This window comes from Argopecten irradians, chromosome 10, assembly GCF_041381155.1.
Source record: "Argopecten irradians isolate NY chromosome 10, Ai_NY, whole genome shotgun sequence".
In the NCBI taxonomy this organism is placed as follows: Eukaryota; Metazoa; Mollusca; class Bivalvia; order Pectinida; family Pectinidae; genus Argopecten; species Argopecten irradians.
This window is the reverse complement of record NC_091143.1, coordinates 35,208,303-35,230,802: the sequence shown is the minus strand read 5'-3', so window position 1 is coordinate 35,230,802 and position 22,500 is coordinate 35,208,303. Positions and strand designations below refer to the sequence as shown.

Genomic DNA, 22,500 nt, shown 5'->3' with positions numbered 1-22,500 from the left:
GTAAACTACCCCATCCCAATGCTAAACCCCCCTATATTTTTCCCAATTACAATGAAAAATTCCCAAACTAAACTGCTGAGACAAAAAAAGCTGTCCTGATAAAAGATTGTTTTGTTGATACAATACAGGTCCATCATGTAACATCAAATAACACAGTTTTACAATATTTAATTACCTATAACACCATGTTCAGTAATGGGTAACTTTTCCTAAAACCCCTCTTTTCGCGATAAAAAATTCCCAATTTGTGTCAAAAATGTTTTTCCTAAAATACACTGAAAAATCACTGACTACCTGACACATCAATAACATTAACTTCTAAATACACCTGAAGCAACTGACCTGCCTGTTCTAGAGACACTAGCGTGGAAGTTTCGATGAGGTCCTTCTCCAGGAAAGCCCGATAGTCTGAGGAGAAGATGGTCAGATCAGGTAGTACGAATGTCTGTACATACATGTGGTCATGGCTGTCCTCTTCTATATCATGAAGCAGGCTGGTCCTTGTGGCACTAACCAGCGACTCGTTCTCAACTATCTTAGAGAAGCCACGCTTCAACGGCCGTGGAGCTGTAAAATTAGCAAAGTGACCCATCAATAGTCAAAAGCCAATAATTTCATAAAACATTATGAAAGCTCATCATCCTATACAATTACCATTTAGCTGGATATTTTTGTTGGTAAAAAAAAAAAAATGCAATTAAAAATTTCACCAAACCAAATTTTTCGATCCGGCAACATCAATACATAGGATTTAATTTACGTAATTTTTGAGGAAAAATAACTCAAAAATCACCAGCTATATATACAATGCAGGAAATTAATGAATTGATTCTGTATGTTAGAGTGATTCTAATCAATATCAGAATAATAATGTGGCTTTAATATACCGGGTAGTATTATGGTAGAGTGTATTATAGCTAGAGAAACAGAAATTACAAGTGAATTTTCCAATTAAAATTGTGTTTTAGAGGCACATTCAGACGGAATTCATCTAATTTCACTTCTAATTAACTAATGAGAATCGTTAATTATATACAAACATTTGCATAACCAATCAATAAAATGTTGTATATGTATATTATTGACATAGCATAAAAATTATGTTCCTTGTCCTGATTTCCCTGTCAGATTTTCCTGTACATATCTTATACAAAATAGTTTCCTCAATCTGAACATTAAGATATACGTATACAGATATACGTATACAATTCAAACAAACAAACCACATGCACATACATGAACTAACTAATGTAGATACAGAACTATCAATTCTAAAATTTGTAAACAAAAAGTATCCCAAAGGCCTAAAAAGCCTAAGTGATTCATGATGTAATTAACCTCAATGATGGAATCTGTTTGATGTGTTATGTAACTCCTATGAATGTTTTGCGACATCACATGTAAACTTACATGATGGAGTGACGTGAACAGCCTTGGTGCCGAGCCCCCCAGTGACCTCTGTCTCACCCTTGTCCCCTGTTGGGGTCACATCAGCAGACATGGATTCTGGTTTACTGGTCGATGTTTGTTTACCGCTGGTCACAATCTCACTAACTGGCCTTTGCACCGTTGTCGTCTGGTTCTGCGGTAGGGAGCCTCCCACCATTCTGGGTGGTGACGGCCTCCTCTCATGTAGAACCTCACTGTGTGGTCGTGGTGCCTGTGGTTTTATTCCCGACACCTGACTTTGCTGTTTGACCTGAGATCCCAATCCTGTAGTGTGAGGATTCCTAGATTGTGTAGTATTTAACCTTTTTTTATTATCAGCCTCCGTCACTGAATGTTGACCTGGGCCTTGGATATTGATAACAGATATTTTCTGTCCTGGTCCAGATCCATGCCTAATTTGTCCATTTTCAGCACTACACGAGGGCGCATTTGGCCTTGAGTTGACCTCTGGGATCCTCCCTGAATGAGACTGACCAGGAGTTCCTTGATAGGAGGTAGTTTGTGGTTTGACAGCCTGTACGTGGAACTTGCCCTGATCTCCATGTAACCTATTTTGGTCCTCTGGTAACCGGTTCTGATCCCCTTGAAACATAACCCGATCATCAGACAACCTGGGATGACTCCCTGGCACATCTCCTGGATACCTATCATGACCTCCTTGAAACCTGCTTTGGTTTCCTTGGTAACGAGCAGGATCCCCGGGCAGCCTGCTCTGTTCCCCTGGAAACCGATTCTGGTCACTTTGATGATCCCTATACTGAACTTGCTGACTGACCGGTCTTTTGACCACCATCGGAGGCGGGGTGGACGTGCGGCCAGCTGCCTGAGATAGAGGGCGAGGCTTCTCCACCTGAATGGGAATGATTCTTTCCACTGGCTGTGACCCTCGATACACTACTGCACCTCTGGGGTAGTTCTCCTGTCTGGGTGGTCCACTCGAGTACCGCTGGGCATTGGACACACTCGGACCACTGACCATCCCTGGATTACTGGACAGGCGGGATGGATGACTGACGGCCATTCCTGGACCAGATGATGAGCGGGACGGTTGACCACCGGTCATCCCAGGAGCACAGGACAGACGGGAGTGCATAGGTGGCTGGACGGGCTTGATCTTACCAAACTTCACCAAACTGTCGAACATGCGGTAGGATTCCACAAGGTCCCAGTCAGTGCCTGCAATAAACAAACACATCATGTAAACAGGTCACTGCTGCCACATATACATATGGGTCATTCTACAGAAATTGCTATATTCTTGTCCACAGTGGTCCATGTAGAAAGGGACCAGCTAGAGCAATGTAATTTGATGTTAATAATAGGAGATCAGTCTTCTTCAATGGTAAATCAAGACATGGTACTGTATGTGGTTTTTGTTAGAATTTTTCATTTTACAACAGTCTTAACACCAAAAAATGACCAATTTCTATTGTTCGTATTGCTATATTACTTTTTAAAGCTTTAAAAAAAGTTTTTATAAGACAATCTACAAATAAGTAACACATTTAAATAAAATGCAGTGGTGTAGGATTTTCAAGATAATTTAAACAAGAGGCCCAAAGGGCCTGTATCGCTCACCTGGTTATTTTTAAGTAATTATCACAAAGACTCTTACAATTAGAATAATTAGCAAAATTGCCTCCAAAATTTGTTTAATTTTGAATCCCAACCATATAATGATGCTATTGATACCATACAAATATGCTTTCCAATACATAGGTTCAGAGAGGATGTAATTTATATGAAAATAGAAGCCTAATTGAACTTTTTGGCCCCGTGTCTAAGGCCCCAGAGGGTCAGCCCGTCATTTGCACAATTTTGAATCCCCACCCTATAAGGATGTTACTATTGCATTATGAATGTAATCCCATGTTTAGTTGCAGAGAAGAAGTCATTTATATAGAAATAGTCAAATTGATCACTTTTGACCCTGCCCCTTAGGTCCCCGGTGGGGTCAGCCCTATCATTTGCATAATTTTGAATCCCCACCCTATAAGGATGTTACCGTTGCATTATGAGTGCTCTCCCATGCTTGGTTGCAGAGAAGAAGTTGTTTATATGGAAATAGCCCAATTGACCCCTTTTGACCCTGCCCCTCAGGCTCCCAGGGGGTAAGCCCCATCATTTGCACAACTTTGAATCCCCACCCTATAAGGATGTTACTATTGCATTATGAGCGTAATCCCATGTTTAGTTGCAAAGAAGAAGTCATTTATATGGAAATAGTCAAATTGACCCCTTTTGACCCTGCTCCTTAGGTCCCCGGTGGGGTCAGCCCTATCATTTGCATAATTTTGAATCCCCACCCTATAAGGATGTTACTATTGCATTATGAGCGTAATCCCATGTTTAGTTGCAAAGAAGAAGTCATTTATATGGAAATAGTCAAATTGACCCCTTTTGACCCTGCTCCTCAGACCCTCAGGGGGTCAGCCCCATCATTTGTACAATTTTGAATACCCACCCTATAAGGATGCTTTCATTGCATTATGGGTGCTGTCATATGCTTAGTTTCAGAGAAGAAGCCGTTTATATGGAAATAGCCAAATTGACCTCTTTTGACCCCGCCCCTCAGGCCCCTGGGGGCCTGGGGCAGGCCCATCATTTGTACAATTTTGAATCACCACCCTATATGGATGCTACCATTGCATTATGGGTGCTATCAAATGCTTAGTTTCAGAGAAGAAGTCGTCTCTATGGAAATAGCCTTTCTATGAAATTCATTTTCATAGGTCTAGGTTGATTTCACCTTGTTCAAATAATACTATCAAGTTGAAATAAGTAATAAACATAACCAAATGATAGCAAAAAAAATATTTGTACAACTGTATAACATTGAAAATATTCAAAATTGAAATCAAGTAACAAGAATGACATTATTTGGTAAGAGAAATGACAAAGTGGCAACAAAAATAGTCTAAGTGATATAAAAAGATGAAAGTTGTGTATTATGATTGTACCTTATTTAAGAAACTTCCGTTTTATTGAAATCATATGAAGAGAAATGTAAAATGTGTAAATTTATTTTGAATATGACCATAAAATTTGAAATAGTAACAGGAATGACATGTGTAGCTCTGTCATTCCTGTTACTTGGTTTATTGTAAATTTTATATTTATGCATTAAGTACACATTTTTTCTATAATACTAGAGACTTAACATTAAGAATCCCTTTAATAAATTAGATATTTCTATTTTTTGAAAGGAGATAAGGATACTTTAAGTACAATCTATCATACCTGTTACAGGATATCATTCCTGTTACCAATATCATTTTTTAAGATAAATAGTTAGTTTCATAAGACAGATGTTGCCTTTCTTTATTTATGGCAAAAAGTGAACAAAATTGACAATCCATATGCTTTTGATCAACCATTTGACGATCATTAATCAAAAATACTAAATGTTACATCTTGATTTCCAATTTAAAATCAATTTCTGACATAAAAATGATAAAAATTGGCATTTTATCTATTTCAATTGAGTTCTTTTGGTATCCTTGATAAGTTATGTTGACATTTTGTGGAAAACAATATATAAAGATTTTATATTGTATTATCTGAATAATTTCTCTCATCATTTAACTAGAGTCCTAGGGGAACCTGCATATGAAATTTGAGAAAGATCCCTTCAGCACTTTCTGAGAATTAGCGGTAACAAGAATTGTTAACGGACGGACGGACGGACGGAAGGACGGACGGACGGACGGACGGACGACGGACCACGGACGAAAGGCGATTTGAATAGCCCACCATCTGATGATGGTGGGCTAAAAAGCAGTAACAGGAATGATATTTTCACTGACCTTGCATAACATAATTTGTAATATAGTTAAAATTATTTTCTGAAAATGGTGATACAAGCCTTTTTTTAATTAAATTCAATGTATAACTTCTACTGTGACAAAAGCAATTGATTTGTTTCAAGTTTTAAATTTCCATTTAACTATGCTTAAAATTGGCCTTTTCTGTAGAATGACCCATACAGTAAAACTTGCCTATAAACACCCACAGGACCTAGAAATTATACACAACATTTTGGACTCTACGAAATAGGTCTTATTAGGCAAGTAGTCTTTATACACAGGTGGTCCCTAGTTTTGTTGTACTCTGATATGACCTATTCGTATGGATTGTATGATTATCTTGGAAATCACAATATCTAATCCAAGAGAAGATGCCATTAAGTGCACAAGTTGAATACGTTACTTCTATGATGACTAGAAGCCAGTTGTTATCACATCACACTAGATCGTGACGTAAGAGACGTTACAGAACTAATGTATCACCAACACCCATTTAGACCTCTCGGCTCCTACGTCCCGAAGATTGACCTAAACGTATCACAGGCCCAATGCACAAGTGACATATGTTGTGGTAGTATATTCCCTGCTTAAGAAAACACGATTTTATGTGTCTACTCTGGTGTATAGAGACAATCGACATGTTGGTATCGTAAAATGATGTGGTACATCAGATATAGTTTATTATGCAACTCTATCTTGATCATGACATAACTGGAAGATAACATGACAGAATATTGACAAATTTTTCAATGATTTTTGAGAATTTTGAACAAATAAAATTGATGTCGATTAAATATACACAGTGTGTGTATATTGTGCAACTCTATCTTGAAATAACTAAAAAATAACGTGACAGAATATTGACAGATTTTAAATGACTTTTGAGATTTTTTATCAAAAGTAGAAACTTTATGATGATTTGTAGATTACAAAGAGCTACAGTTTATATTGTAGCATATGTGATGTTCATTATTGTATTATATATGTAACAGCCGTAAAATCAGTCGCAATAATAACAAACAGAGATCCAAAATGTCTTTACAATCAAAATCGTAGAGTTCATTAAGCCATGCAAGAGCACAAAATGTACCTGGAAACATAGTAAATAGTTATACATGTACACAAAACTATGTAATATTGACTATAAAATAGCTGAGGTAGTATTGAGAATTCATGATATAGGCTAAACTAATATCTTTACAATCAAAATTGTATTGTTTGAACATTACAAAACACAAAAGTACCTGCAATAGTAGTAACAGTATTTATACATGTACCATATATTATGTAATATTGGCTATAAAATAGCTGAGGTAGTATCCAGAATTAATGTTAAACATAAGCTGACTGTCTCCAAACAAACTATACATATACATACAAATACACATGTATAGAAAGCATGCTAATGATGTGACTTAAGAGTTTTAAATAAACCGAGCTGTCTAATTGTCCTTCAAGTAGCTGATGCTGTCAGTGAAAAAAAAGGGACTCACTTGATGCTGTCAGTTGGAATCTTCAGCTTAGCCACTTAAGTATTGATTACTCTTTTTCATATGACCATCTCTGCCCGCGGAATTGATTTTATATGTGTGGGATATCACTACATCCCAGCCTCGACTACTGCACATCACTGCTTCACAAATCCCTCCCCCAGATCAATAGTTTGACCTCTGACCTGTATTCTTTTAGGAGGTGTCTCGGCCAGTCATTCAAATCCTCTTTATAGGATAAATATATACACTCACCATTGATTTTTCTGCCCTTAAATATATATATAAACTTTATAGGGGAGGAATTACTTATGTTTTTGTTTGAGTCTCATAAATTGTTCAATATGACTGATATTTTTAATGAATACATGCTCGCAATTGTCTGCATCAAGTGGAATACTTGGCAAACGAAATATTTGCTAATAGGTACAGGCCGTGCCAACATCTGAACAACTGCATTCTTTTTTAACATTTGAGTATTTCACTATAGATGTAAAGAACTAAAATCATCACATTATGAGCAGATATAAAGCCAACTTACAACTTTTGTCACAATTTATTTTTGAGGATTTTTATGGTCGGCGAAATATGCAAATTTTAATCAAACGCTGAAATAACATTAGGATTATATTTCATATCTATTCAATCTAATTGTATTTTTTTTATGATTATTTGCCTGACGTTAAACTCTAGAAGTATAAAATCACCAATGAATCATTGACAAATGTTAAGATATCAATGTAATTGTGCAGAGATCACTAAATGTAAAAAAAAAAAGTTTGAATTGCTGGATTTGTCCCACAAAAACCAACATGACCATATTTTTATGAGTAGCCATATTTGTGTTCTTCCAAATTCTAGTAAGAACTTATCAATTCATTAAAATGGCTTTATTAATGGCTTTTTCTAAAGTAATCATACCACAAACCATTTTTTAATTAACTCATCCACCCCTGAAGACACATTTAAACTCTTTTAATTCGAAAGGACGAAGAGTTCACTATGAATTTTGAGGGGCCATTGAGTTAATTTCATCAATAATCCACAGCATTAATTATCAAATACACATGTACTGAAATACAGATATGTCTGTAGGGGTATTGTTATGTCATCTGTTTTATATCTTTTATGTAGTTCACTGAAAAATGTAGGTCAAATATACAGATAATACAATTAACTCATCACACTGTTGATAGCTAGACCAGAGGCCGTTTTATCTATCAAAATTGTGAAACATTGACTATTTTTAATGAAATTAAAGCTAGACCAGAGGCCATTCTTTCTATATCAAAATTGTGAAATATTGACTATTTTTCGACAGCAAAACTTTTTTGAAAACAAAAAGTTCCAAAGATGAATTCATGGTTATAATGTAGTTTTCATTCCCTTTCTAGGTTCCAATCAGATGAATACTATGTGTAAAACAAACTATGCTCATAATGAAGTGATTTTGTTTGTCCCGAGATTCGATAAAACCATGGTTTATCGTATCTTCTCCCAGTGACAGGGGTAAAAAGAAACACATCATCACATGGAATGTACACTAGTTTGTATTCATAATAAATTAATTATGAACAATAAAAATTCAATTTTTTTTTTTTTTTTTTCCGCACTTGCCGAGTATTAAAGATATCCCGACATATTACCACAAACTCTCCACCCCTAGGTCGTGAGTTGGAATCCCATGTACTGACCGCTGGTCGGTGATTTCACCATCACACTTGGAACGTCCTTAAATAACCCTGAACATAAAACTAAACAAACCAAATCTTTTGTTTGATGGTCAAGTAAAGTTTAAGTGATATAAATTTTGCCAACTGTGCAACAATATCAGACTCTTTCATCTGTGGATATAAAGGGACGGGATATTCTACCAGAGGGTCACAAAATGTTGTAAAACCCCAGGCTTGCCGAGGGTTTTATAACATTTTGTGATCCCTAACAAACTGCTTACAAGGTACCATTAGAGAATATGGATTTTATGGTCATCATGTATCACTTCTGACTAATTTTCTAAATTCTAATACAAACCTGTCTATCAAGGGACCCAGAGAATATTTTCTTTGTGGCCAAGTGGTCTTTATACACAGGTCAAATTGAGTTAAAACTGACCATTTGGAACCTGAGAAAATGGTCTTATTCTGCAGGATGTCATTATACAAAGGTGGTCAGTATGGCAGGTTTCAATGCATAGATATATACACCATATCCATAACTGTGCCATTTAGATAGAAGAGAGGTTTGACAAACCCTCGCAACTAGTGACAAAAGTATTTGTTTGTGAAATGATCATTAATTAAGATCTATTGATCCCCTAAATTGTCAGCTAGTCCTGTCGATACAAATATGATGTGAATTCTCCAATCATGTAGTATTCATACCTAGTTTTCCTGACTGTACCCATGGGGGCTAATTACAGACATTGTGTAGAATATATATGTATGAATTCAGTATCATTGTTACTTTTGAATGATCGTTAACTGTAATGGTTGACTTTCAGGCCATTAAGTTTACTCATTTATGTAAATGTTTACATAGTACACTTACAGAGCGGGTACATCAGACGGAGGTATCTATCTTCATACACTGATCAATTAAAATCACAAATGAAGCAAAGAGAACACCATACAAGTCAACATTTCTACAGAAGGTATCTTTCACTCATTTATCAAAATGTAGATATGTTGATAGGAATTCTTACTTTAAAATCTATTGTGCACATACTGTATTTGCTGAAATTAGCACCCCTCCACCTATAAGCGCCCCTCCCCTTTTCTGAAGAAGAGTTGAAGTTTTATAAACGCCCCATTTCATGGATTTAACAATGTATGCATCTCATATTACATGAACTTTCAAGTTTTTTACATGTGAATCACAACATAATAATGCATCTCACAGGATAAAAGGCATATATATGTTTACTATAAAAGATTTATGTACCACGAGTACAGAAATATTTAAAATATAGCATACGTTTTTGCCCACAAACTTATAAATTACATTTTGGTGTATTAATGTGAACTCCTCTTTGTTACAATTATTTAAGCGCCCTTGCGCGCTAATTACGGCGAATACGGTACATATTCTTTCAAGTCCAACTAATTCAGCACTATTAGTCTATCTTATTTATTATCAATTGTCTCAACTAATGATACTCATTACTCAAATTTAGCTTGTTTTCAATTGCTTAAAATATATGATTTGCTACTTTTAATCATTTGCAATATTGCCCCTATCTTAATTCTCACTGGTAGGCATAGGGCTTAAAAAGGCACCTACTGCTTCCGTTATATGATTGTAATAGGCAACTCAACTAAGAATTCTATCCTTCTTGAAACATTGAATTCCACAATACCTTAATCCCAACATTTAATAGGCTCAATATCAGCTCTTAACCAAAGAGCTATTCAAAAGAAGTTGTCTTTTAGCCTTTTTGCAATAGACATGTGGCCTCATTGAAGGTCAAAGTCATTCATTTGAACAAACTTGGTAGCTCTTTTTCCATGAAAGAATGCTAAAATCCCAATTTCAGATCTGTGTGTCAATAAGTTTTTGAGAAGTAGTAGTGTGAAACAAAGAAGATGAACAAATGAATGATGGACACCAGTCACACCATGCTATGGCATAAACCCAACAAAACCGGTCAATGTGTTTGTTTGTTTGTTTAAATTAATGTCCGATTAAAAACCAGGGTCTTTTAAGACTAAGGACGACCTCCCATGTATGTGGTGTGTTGCTGGTATGAAGTATGTGGTGTGTGTTTTGGGAGACTGCGATATGTTCTTATTGTGTCTTCTTTTATAGTGGAACTGTTGCCCTTTTATAGCGCTGCCGCTAAAGACACCAAAGAACATACCTCATCCCATCACATAATACTGACAACCGGCGAACCAATCTTTCTTCTCTCAGTTTGCTGAACGCTAATTACAGTCAAACCTCGATGATTCGAACTTCGATGAATCGAATTTCTTGCTGTATCGAACTTTTTGTCTGGTCCCGAATTTCTTCACTATATAACATTACTAACTAACCCATGTATGAATCAAAGTTTTATGAATCGAAGTTCTCGATGTATCGAACTTTTTTCATGGACCATTTGTTATAGAATCATAGGTAACTGACACTCGATGATTCGAATAAAAATTTACCTGTACAGATCAGGTGTTCGCCGATACCCCGCGGCATGCTGTCACACCTAGCTGTCTCGCGACGGCCCTTCGCCGGACAATAGGGATTATGACAGCTTGTGTTGCTAGCATGATATCATCAAGATAATTAATATCACTAATCAGGCCGATACCCGGTGCTTTGTTTTTACAAGCTGCGTTATTAAATCATTAGTACGGCAAAGATACAGTTAGTCGTTTTTGATGTTCGCCGCCGGCATTGGTAGCGGTTTGTAGTATTTACGGAACGGTAAATAGCGAGCCACATTATTAGTAACTCCTACTCAAAACTGTTACATTGCACAACTTTGGCATAAATACTTGAGCAAATCGATCATTCTAAATCGAAGTATTTTGTAGGTGTTGTAGCACTTTCGGTTCCCCCTTTTTAGTTTCATTTTTACAACGTGTTTTCGTTTTTATATTCATTCCGTAATATTAACATCTCTTAGATAGTCACCAAACGAACACTTGTACATCATGTACATGGGTTAGGCCTAGTACACGTAAGTCTTGTTTATAATATACGTATGATTAATTGCATTCTTCGTTTTTATTTTGTTTTGCTTGTGGTACAATGATTATAAAGTTTACGGAACGGAGACGACATGTACACAACTACCACAGTTGGTCATTGTGAAAAAAAAACATCGGTCTAATTTCAACCACGAATAATTCGAAGTCTCGATGTATCAAAGTTTTTCTGACGGTCCCTTGAACTTCGATACATCGAGGTTTGACTGTATAATCAAGAGCAGAAACTACCACTTTCATAGACTAAGGTGTGTCTTGGTCAAGGGATAGAACCCAGAGTCTACCTTACAGGGGCGAGTGCTCAAAAAAAGGCCAAAATTGAGGCGGTGTCGAGACGTTAGGAAGAAGAAAATAAATTAGGAAGAAAGAAAAGATAAGATCCTCAATTTAGTCGCATATTAGGATCATGCAAAAGAAGCAGCAGGTACAATTCTTTCCCCCTACCTGTACTTATACAAAGACTACAAATGACGACTTTGGTTCTGTCAGCTGTACAACCAAGTTGTCTTTTGTCTACATCTGATGAATATACTGTTACACAATGTAGAAAATTTATATACAGACCTTCATTACAAGTTGTCTTTTGTCTACATCTGATGAATATACTGTTACACAATGTAGAAAATTTATATTCAGACCTTCATTACAAGTTGTCTTTTGTCTACATCTGATGAATATACTGTTACACAATGTAGAAAATTTATATTCAGACCTTCATTACAAGTTGTCTTTTGTCTACATCTGATGAATATACTGTTACACAATGTAGAAAATATTTATATTCAGACCTTCATTACAAGTTGTCTTTTGTCTACATCTGATGAATATACTGTTACACAATGTAGAAAATTTATATTCAGACCTTCATTACAAGTTGTCTTTTGTCTACATCTGATGATATACTGTTACACAATGTAGAAATTTATATTAGACCTCATACAAGTTGTCTTTTGTCTACATCTGATGAATATACTGTTACACAATGTAGAAAATTTATATTCAGACCTTCATTACAAGTTGTCTTTTGTCTACATCTGATGAATATACTGTTACACAATGTAGAAAATTTATATTCAGACCTTCATTACAAGTTGTCTTTTGTCTACATCTGATGAATATACTGTTACACAATGTAGAAAATTTATATTCAGACCTTCATTACAAGTTGTCTTTTGTCTACATCTGATGAATATACTGTTACACAATGTAGAAAATTTATATTCAGACCTTCATTACAAGTTGTCTTTTGTCTATATCTGATGAATATACTGTTACACAATGTAGAAAATTTATATTCAGACCTTCATTACAAGTTGTCTTTTGTCTACATCTGATGAATATACTGTTACACAATGTAGAAAATTTATATTCAGACCTTCATTACAAGTTGTCTTTTGTCTATATCTGATGAATATACTGTTACACAATGTAGGAAATTTATATTCAGACCTTCATTACAATTGAAGGGAAATGAGTAATTATAATCTTCCGACTTAAATGCAATCCATGAACTTTTCTACACCTGGCAGGAATTTGACTGTTGTTTAGATTTAGACTTTTTATAATCAGCTAACAGTAATTGAAGTGAACAGGAACTAATCACCTGAGACAGGTAATACTGCAAAGCATGATTGAATTTTTTTTTCTCTAAATTGTCAACGGTCATAAAAGTTATGTGCACTATAAAACTTGGTGAAAATTTTGACTTGCTATTTTTTTTTCTGTAATCTACCAAGTCATTTTCACCTCTTATTTTTATTTGTAAAATTAAAGTATATAGATGCATTGTAATTTAAAGATGCTCCACCGCTGACAAATGGTATTTTTTCACTATCAAAAACAGAAGCAGACGATTTGGTTTTTTTCTTCAGTTACAAAAGTTACTTACTTTACACCATTTCCACCATTGAAAAGTTTGTGCTTCTAATTTTACTTAAAGTTTAAAATATAAAAAATAATTAATTGCATCCCGAAAAAATTCCCTGACACTATATCCTATATGGAATGAAGTACTGATTGCGCATGCACCAAAATCAAAACGAATTATTTTATATTATTTTTTGTGTTAATTAGACATACATATACACAATTAAACCTCAATTATTGTTCAAATGATGAGTATCATTTATGCTCTGTCGGCGGTGGAGCATCTTTAAGTACATGTATTGTTATTCTCAAAATGTTGGTAAATTTTGGTGGTAAATGAAATATTAATTTTAAAAAGCTCTTCCTGATTCGTAAGTATGAAAAGCAAAGCACAAATAACTTTAAGGTGTATGCATTGGACGAAATCTTAGGTGTCCGTCATGTTTACCTATATCTACCTGCAAAGTTTCTCTGCTTTCATATAAAGGTGAAGAGATGGGACATGGGCTGATTGGGAATTGGTTTTTAGTAGGTCAAATATGACAGTAAAATTTGTTTCTGGTATAACCAGTCATAGTACATCAAGTCATAAAGCAATAAAAACAATTTGGATGCCAAAATACAATAGAACGTAAAAAAATATATCCTATACATAAATATACACCCAATCAAGTAAGGCTGTCAGCTGTGACCAATATTAATTCTCAGTCTTATATATATGTGCATGTACCAGCAAGATAATAGCTGTGTGACTGTGCAAGTATAATTGTATTTGTATTGTATCTGAGGTGTTCTGTTTGATATGACAGAAACACTATATATAGCTAACTTCCAGGTATATGTAAAAATATCAAAAAGTTGTAAATGAACAACTTAACATCATAGAACTTAAACAGCCCTTCAAATACGTAGTGCAAATTACATTTTTGATTCTAAAGATGATGTATAATCCCCCTTTGAAAATCTCCTAGAAAAAGGATTTTGATTCTCAGTGCATCTATGTGCTATACCTTAGTTTAGTTTGAACTACAAACACTAAAAGTCCTTTAAAAGTGTCAACTGATTCGAATTCCTATAAACATTATTATCATAATTTTGTAATCACGTTAAAGAAGAAGCATTCTTAATTTTTGTAATAAGGAAAAGGAAACAAAAAAATAGGATATTAATCTTGTTGCCAATAATTCAGCAATGGTTTTTGAAGAACAATCAGAAAAACATTTTTCTGAATGCATGCCAGTTAAATCTTTTGATTTAATTATACAATATACTTACGCCTTAGAATACTGGCTGCTGCCTCTAACTCGAGCCCGGTTCGCTGTACGAACTGATGAAGCAGGCGCTGCTGATCCATGATGTCGATGAATGGTGATCAAGTTCACTGGAGATCCACGGTCGCCGAATAAGTTTGTATAATGATATACCTCTAATGTTAAGGATGATATTGCAGGTTTTGTTGAACAAAGATGAAACTTTTCCTTGTGAAATGATGGTCTGATCATTTTACACACCACTAACCACTAAGGACATAATCATCTCTCTGTAAAAAAAAAACCCAGAAAAGTAAGCTCCTTTAATGAGAGACAAATGACATGTTTTCTATATTTAAACATCTTTTTAAGTTTCCATATTACTTATACAAAGCAATGCAGTGATTTCCTACTTACTAGTATGTACAGTGGAACTTGGTTAATACGAACTCGGATAATTAGAAAACCCGGCTTAATACAAAGTACTTTGCCGGTCCCGGCCGAATTCCCTCTTTATCTTTGTTTAAAGAACTCGGATAATTCGAATTCGGAAAATTCGAAGAACTCTGATAAAACGAAGTAAATTTTGGGTCCGAATGACTAAAATCATACGTCAAAATGCTCTTATAACACGAAATAAGATTTTTTGGACAACGAGATCGCCGAAAATGCCATTTCTGTTTTTCATAAATCTGCCGTAGAACGGCATTTCAGAATATATATCTCCGTTTTATTGTTATAATTTTGCAACTACCATCAACGATTTTAATATCTCTCTTGTTCACATCGTTTTACGACATGGAACTAGTCTATATATACCAAGTAAAGAGATCGTCAGCAGACATGAGAACTCGCTTAATTCGAACACTCGGATAACTCGAAGTTTTATCTCGGTCCCTTCGAGTTCGTATTAACCGAGTTCCACTGTATTGTATACTGTATAATACAATCAGCTGACTAAGTACAGCTGACTAAGTACATGTATATATATAGATTACGTACTAATTACTCAACAACAGGAAACTTTGATATCATGACCAAACCACTGTGTAAACAATTAATCACTGTACTTTTTAAACCTGTCTCATTGAAAATGATTTTGTATAAGACATAAATGAATTTATTGATGTAAACATATTTTTGACATGCTTACATATATACTTCATATAGAATTGCATTGTTAGTGTATGCACTTGTTAGCTTAAGTGTATGCTGTAATACAAAACTGGTATCAAATATTCATAATGCTGTAATATCAAGACTGGTATCAAATATTCATAACTCGATCAATCTGCAAAGAATTGTTGACAGTTGCTATATTTATATTTTTGCCACTTTGATTTCATCTTTTCTATAGACTGTTTAGCTACATTATTAACACATGCTTATATTAGGAGCTAAATTTCTAAAGTTATTCTTTATTGCCTGCCATGATCAAATTTATTTAAAGCTAGCATCTGAACAAATGAGATCCATGAGTATTAATCAATTCATATTTTACTTCCTCAATATCATATAAGTTCCAATATTTTCTGATGATTTTCATGAAATCAATGAGAAAATTCATTGCATTTCCCATATTTAAAATGATCATATATCACAAAGAAAACATACATATTGACTGATAAATTATCAGAAAAACAAACTGCATAATGAATGTTCAATGAATATTGTAGCTGTGTATAAAAAACATATTTTGTCTACTGTCATTAAAAATCAATTCACAACTTTCTGATAAAAAAGATTGTGAAAAAGTTGGATTTTATCCTAAATGAAAATATACAGATAGAACTATATAGTGGTAAACTCAAGATTCTTGTAAATTAAAATATTGAATATAAAAAGAAAGCAAAAACTTTTGGGTTCAGTTGGAATTATGTACCATGGCCAGTACCCTGATCTAACTGTATATAAGGATTGTCTCCCCTTGCTGTAATTATCAAACAGGCCAAATATCATTTTAAATTAACTACCTGTGACAAGCTACCATTTACAGGTATTTGCATATGACTTGAGAGTTTGAGTTATATGACTATATGTATTTGATGAGATTTTTGTGAATATTACAGTTTTGTGTAGTTTCAGTCTTAATTTATGCCTTGGCAATTGCATGAAAATCTAGGTCTCAAAAAGGGTGAGGGGTGCTTATAGGGACATGGGCGCTTCTTGGGATGAATACAGTACAGCCTTTTTCAATCATCTCACAAGACAGATTTTTATACATGCAAATTGGCAAGTTTAAGCTAACAATGCAAGCTTGAATTCAAATGAAAATAGAAGACTCTTGACAATGATGAATTAGGAGATGAATTTTAACAAATTATTTGCTGCTAACTATGCTAAACCATAAAGCTTCTTCAACTATGTATTTCATATAGAGACTTTATTCACTAAATTGTTTAATTCAAAGAATGGAAATTTTATGTAATTTGAAAGTTGTTACACACTTTATATTCTTAATGAAAAATGTGGCAATGTACCAAGGATGGTGCTTTAGGGGCATAGGTTATTTATGCATCAGATGCTAAGATATATGATATTCAACTGCCAACTTTCAACGTCAAATCTATATTTAAAAAAGTCTTGCATTTCTGACAGTGGTAGCTCACGATTCTAGACAGGGTAATGATATATTGAAATATTAAAGATATATCATAAAAGAGGTAATAGTACATGTTCAGGTTATTTTCAATCAATATGGATTGAAATAACAGATTGAAAATTCTGTGCTTTCGCAGAATGACTGTTGTTTATTATAGAATAATGTGGATCAAATATTTGCAAATTGGTTAAATCATGGAAATGTTAAATCTTATAAAGTTGTTAAAAATAAATAATAATGCTCCAAAGATCTTGAAAATATTGTATGCGAAATAAATATGAACAATGACTAATGATATATAGAATAAAAATGATGCAAGACTAATATATATTCCTTTTGAAAGTTTGTGTTGGTTTTTACATGTTTTGAAATTTCAATCATGGTTTGAACTTTCTACCATCTGGGCAAAGTGTATGAAAGTGGTAGTTATGCTCCTGCTGAGCTCAGCATATACTGGCAGTAGAACGACTGGCTGACCCATTGTCAGTTTAATGTGACCAGGTGTGTTGGGATGCTTGGGTGTCTTCAGCGGCATGTTCCAGTGATATCATAATACATGTAGCACAATGAAAGGACAAGAGTTCCACTATACAAGAAGACCCAACAAATACAGCGCAGTCTGTGCATGCTACACACAACATACATTGGAGGCCGTCCATGCCATTAATGAACCCAACAATCAAATATTGCCAAATCCAGTGTCAATCTGTCAATGTTAACAACAGTGTAAGGTGAAGTTGAAATCAATGTCCAATTTCCTCTCAAGGGATATTCCATTAAAACATCTAACCCAACTCAGGATATTATAAACATTGATACCCCTGATTTCAATTTCAGAAGTTAATACTGGATTGGAATATTACATTTTGTTGCAATGAAAGTACTAGTTAAAGGAATTGTGCAGTCAAAAATTATAATTTCAGTTTATGCTGGAAATGGCTTTATTAGCACGTGTAGAAACCTCTCCGTGCCGCGCGCGACCGGAATAACCTGTAAACCGTCGATATCGAGGTCCAAACTTCTGACCGCCCGATTATGCATATGTTCTAGCTCTAAACCGTGTGACATCATAATAGTCCGTGGCTTATAGCTGTACTATAACTGATGTGCTATCACTTACATCGACGGTCACAGGAAAAGCCGATCAACGATTTTTTTATGATTACTTTTGAGTGAAGTTAATCATACAATAACTTTGGCTCGAATGTAAATAACTAAAAGAGTGAAATTCGATGTTTCAAATACTCTAATTTATGCTCTAATAACAGGTATCTTCGTGTAATTATGAAAGAAAATCCACACAGAAATAAAAGTTTCGATTTTTTTTTTGTCGAGGAGTTCAACAACGAATAAGCTTTAATTACATAATATTTTCCTGTAGTCTGTATCTTTGATACATTGTGAATTACAAAGTTTGTGACTGTAAAATGAAATTTTATGAAACAATTTCAGAAATCCTTTATTAAAGTATTGACGTACATACCAGAAACATATATACATATATGTATACGGTGTATATGTTTCTGTACATACACACCGATGATTGATCATTACCAACATTGTGTTGTGTGTTGCTAACCGAATAAATTGAGATACATTTATTACAATACCGTAAAACGTTTCAACATGTGGTAGAAAGAATTTATTTTTGATATTATAAAAGATCTAAATATTGAGATATTAGCAAAACAAACTATTTTTTCAGACTGTGCGGTCGCTTTCAATTTTTAATCGATATACGAGTAGATACCCCTATATAGATATATAATTAGCCATGTCTTTGGTTTGATGGTTATGTAATACCTGGGCCAGGATGTTGTTTACCTGTACCAAACGCCATTCATCGAACTCACCTGTAAGTACCTGGCCGCGGGCAATTTGCTATTCGGTGGACTATGTCGGGTATTTGCTATTGTCTTACTGTCAATCAGGTTAGGACATCCGTTAATTGGATTGTGACTTGAATTATGGAAATCCCGTACATCTATGCTCTAGGTTTTTTTATTGTCACCTCCATTTTTAAAATGAAGATGTAAAAGCAAATGGAAATAAAATATCCCTGATCATACATGTACCTAGGAATATATATTACATATATATATGTCGTACACAGGTAAAACAATAATGGAAGTTGACTTATTCAGAAACAAAAATGGTTCTAAGAACTATTTCAACTAAAGATTTAACCTTAAAAATTATTCCAGTCTAGTACTGTAATTACGGAATCGTGGAATATAGCAATCACCCGTAATTTCTAAGGTTTTAGGAAAAATTCTAAGCATGTATTTTCATAGCTGCAATATTGTAGCTCAAAAGACTTTTTGACAGAAAATGGTGTCGTCTTTAGAAAGGTATAGTAGGCCGGGTACGTATATTCGTTCTAGTATTTTCACTGTTTCGAATCTACATGTATAGTCATACAAGAAGGGTTACAGCATTACCACACTAAATATACTTATAAAATATCACCAAGTATAATTTTGAAAAGGTACAACATTTCATATCTATTTATGATGCCTGTATACAAGTAATTTTATTTTTTTCATTTGAACACAATGTGTGGTTACTTTTTGGATTATACGATAAATGTTCATATATCATACTATTAAATCTCGGTATGATATACAAAAGGATCGACAATAGATATACTATTTTAAGGATTTAGTATAATTTTGAAATTATGAATTTAAATCTACACTTATACTGTAATTTAGAAACACATATCAGAAATATCATTGATGTATTTCTGCTTTTTAGTAAACGTTATGGATAAAGTTTCAAAGGCAACAATATAGATATATATACATATTATTTTCGGTATAAGTTCGGTATTGTCACTCCAATATCACATAACTAATAACCGTCCACATTTTACTTTTACTCAAAAACTGTGACGTATTTGCATCGTTATGGTAGAAATTTGAAATAAAAAACAATAATAAGTAATAAGATAGTGTTACATTATACTGGGTTTTTTTATTACACAGAAATTTATATAATATGCTATCTAAATCTCAGTCCAGACTGATCCGAACATCATTTTGATATCGCTATCAAATTGGACAGATTATCTAATCTAAAGTTAGATATATGCTTGTTTGAATGTTTGAAATGGTGTAAATGGAATGTTTTGAAACTGAAAATATCTACATCAGTATCTCATTATCTCTGAACCGTAGTCGACACTACCCGTAAATCACGACCAAAACCAACCGATAGCGCTAAAAGCTAGGCGATTCGTTGGGTGGGACTTAATTTTTCATTCATCCAAAGCAATATCCTGACGTATTATCAAAACAATATTTTGGCTGCACAAATCCTTTAATATCTTAACGGAATATCCCTTTGTATAGAATATACAACATCTGCAAATAAACAAGATATTGTTAAAACAAGAAAAAAATATATTTCACCTTACATAAAAAAATATTTTTTGTCTTACATAAAAAAAAACATTTTTCGTCCCACATAAAAAAAAATATTTTTCACCATACATAAAAAATATTTCTTGTCTTACACAAACTGTTTTACTTGAGCACGTAAACGTTTTACGTGCTCACGTAATAAGTTTTACGTGAGCACGTAAAAGAAAAAATATTTTTCACCCTATATAAATTTTTTTTTTTGGGGGGTCCTACATTAAAAAAAATATTTTTCGTGTCACTTCTGTGCCGCCGTACTTTTATGTTTATTTTTGAGAAATGTTTTGTTAATAATGTTGCTTCAGAATGAATCAAATTATACAGTGATGCTATCATTTCCAAATATTATTCGACATGAGGACTTCAAAAATTAATTAAAACGTTTACATGTCAGAAAATGGGCGATTTTCTCTGTCGGAAATACTCAAAATATTGCCGATTTTTTATAACTTAAACACAATATATGCGCAAATTACCTGAAATATCGTAAACAAACTAATCAATATTTGTATCGTGGCTCCATCAATATATTTGCTCTGTAAAACACTGTTATTGCTGCTTTGTCCGTGCCGATTCACCGTCCGTTCACCGGCTTCTTTCACTTTCTATCGTTCCGAGTAATGTGTTTATTGTAGGATGTTAGTACATTATTTGCCGTTGAAAAATGCACGAAAATGATCTGATCAACTGTAAATGAAACATATAATAGGATTATTGAAGTTTTGACAGCAAGTTTTTAACAAAATTATCAACACTCACGGCTGTAAACTCGCCAGCCATTCCAGGACCAACACGGCGTCAGGTAATGGCGATAGTACGGGACCTCGCCGTTTTTCATGTACGTCAGATTTTCGTTCGGTCAAATTGAATAAAAAATCGTCAAAATCATTGTCAGATTATATCCTTTTAGGCCTGTGATATTTAAATATCATGACATCGTACTTATAATTACAAATATATACCGTAATATCAACAGCAGAAGCCATGATGGCGTCCACGGTAACATGAGTGAAGCAGTGAACACATGTGTGATTTAACACTCTGCATTGGAGTGCGTCGGCAGAGTTTGTAACAGTTGTCTCCCTTTGTACGGACTGTTTTTGTTGACATGTTCGTTAGTTTGGGGAATTCTAGTTCATTTTTTATAAAATATTAGTGGATAGGCCTATCAATATTCGATTAAATACACGTAATTGAAAAGGCATTTATTGTCAGTTGAATTATTTTTACTTACAAACAAGTTTATATGCAATTACTGTTAGATTCGCGGTTTGCAAGTTAGTCTGCCGTAGGTTAGTAAGGCTAACAGATCTAGATGCAGCGCACTCACTAGTATAAGTACCGATATTGAGACACACTTTCGGTGAGAATAACTAATAACTAATTGTAACATTGAAAATAAGTCTAAAGTAATTAAGTGGGAAATTATAATGTGACTGAAACATGTAATAAACGGAGAACCTCTGACTGCTGTATAATACACAACGTACGTTGCAATACACAGTGTAAAGTTATCTCCCGTAGTTCCGGAAACTGTCGATAGGATTACCAAGGTATAGTGTTCCGGTGATAATTGAAAACCAGAGTGATTACATGATGGCAGGCTGCGCCTCCATAAAAAGTATATTTATTGTTGAAAATTTGACTGGTGAAAATTCATAAATATAAATATGACTTTGTTTATATAATATTAAACCTTAGAAATATATCATTGGTATGCCGAAATGTTAAATGATATCGATTTATTCCAATTTCTTTATCGAACTTGGTAACCTTACTTCCGCTGTCCAACTTCCGTTTGAATGACCTTTCACCTTTGTCAGGTTATGAGCGTGAAAGAGTGAAATGCTTCGATGCCGATAATGCCGACGATTTCGTGAATTATTTTACTATCGTTTGTATTAACTCTTGTGTT

At 34.1% G+C, this 22,500-nt stretch overlaps 1 protein-coding gene across 1 annotated transcript in view; it reads right to left on the bottom strand.

Annotated features, from left to right (window-relative positions):
* Positions 1-14,877, bottom strand: part of LOC138333750 (uncharacterized) — a 33,392-nt gene extending 18,515 nt beyond the window's left edge. Inside the window, exons 1-3 of the mRNA XM_069282314.1 lie at positions 14,587-14,877; positions 1,411-2,625; positions 343-567 (exon numbers count right to left, since the gene is read on the bottom strand). Coding sequence (XP_069138415.1) covers positions 343-567; positions 1,411-2,625; positions 14,587-14,665 — 1,519 coding nt within the window. The 5' untranslated portion in view covers positions 14,666-14,877. The remainder of the gene's footprint in view (positions 1-342; positions 568-1,410; positions 2,626-14,586) is intronic.
* Positions 14,878-22,500: the final 7,623 nt, after the last annotated feature.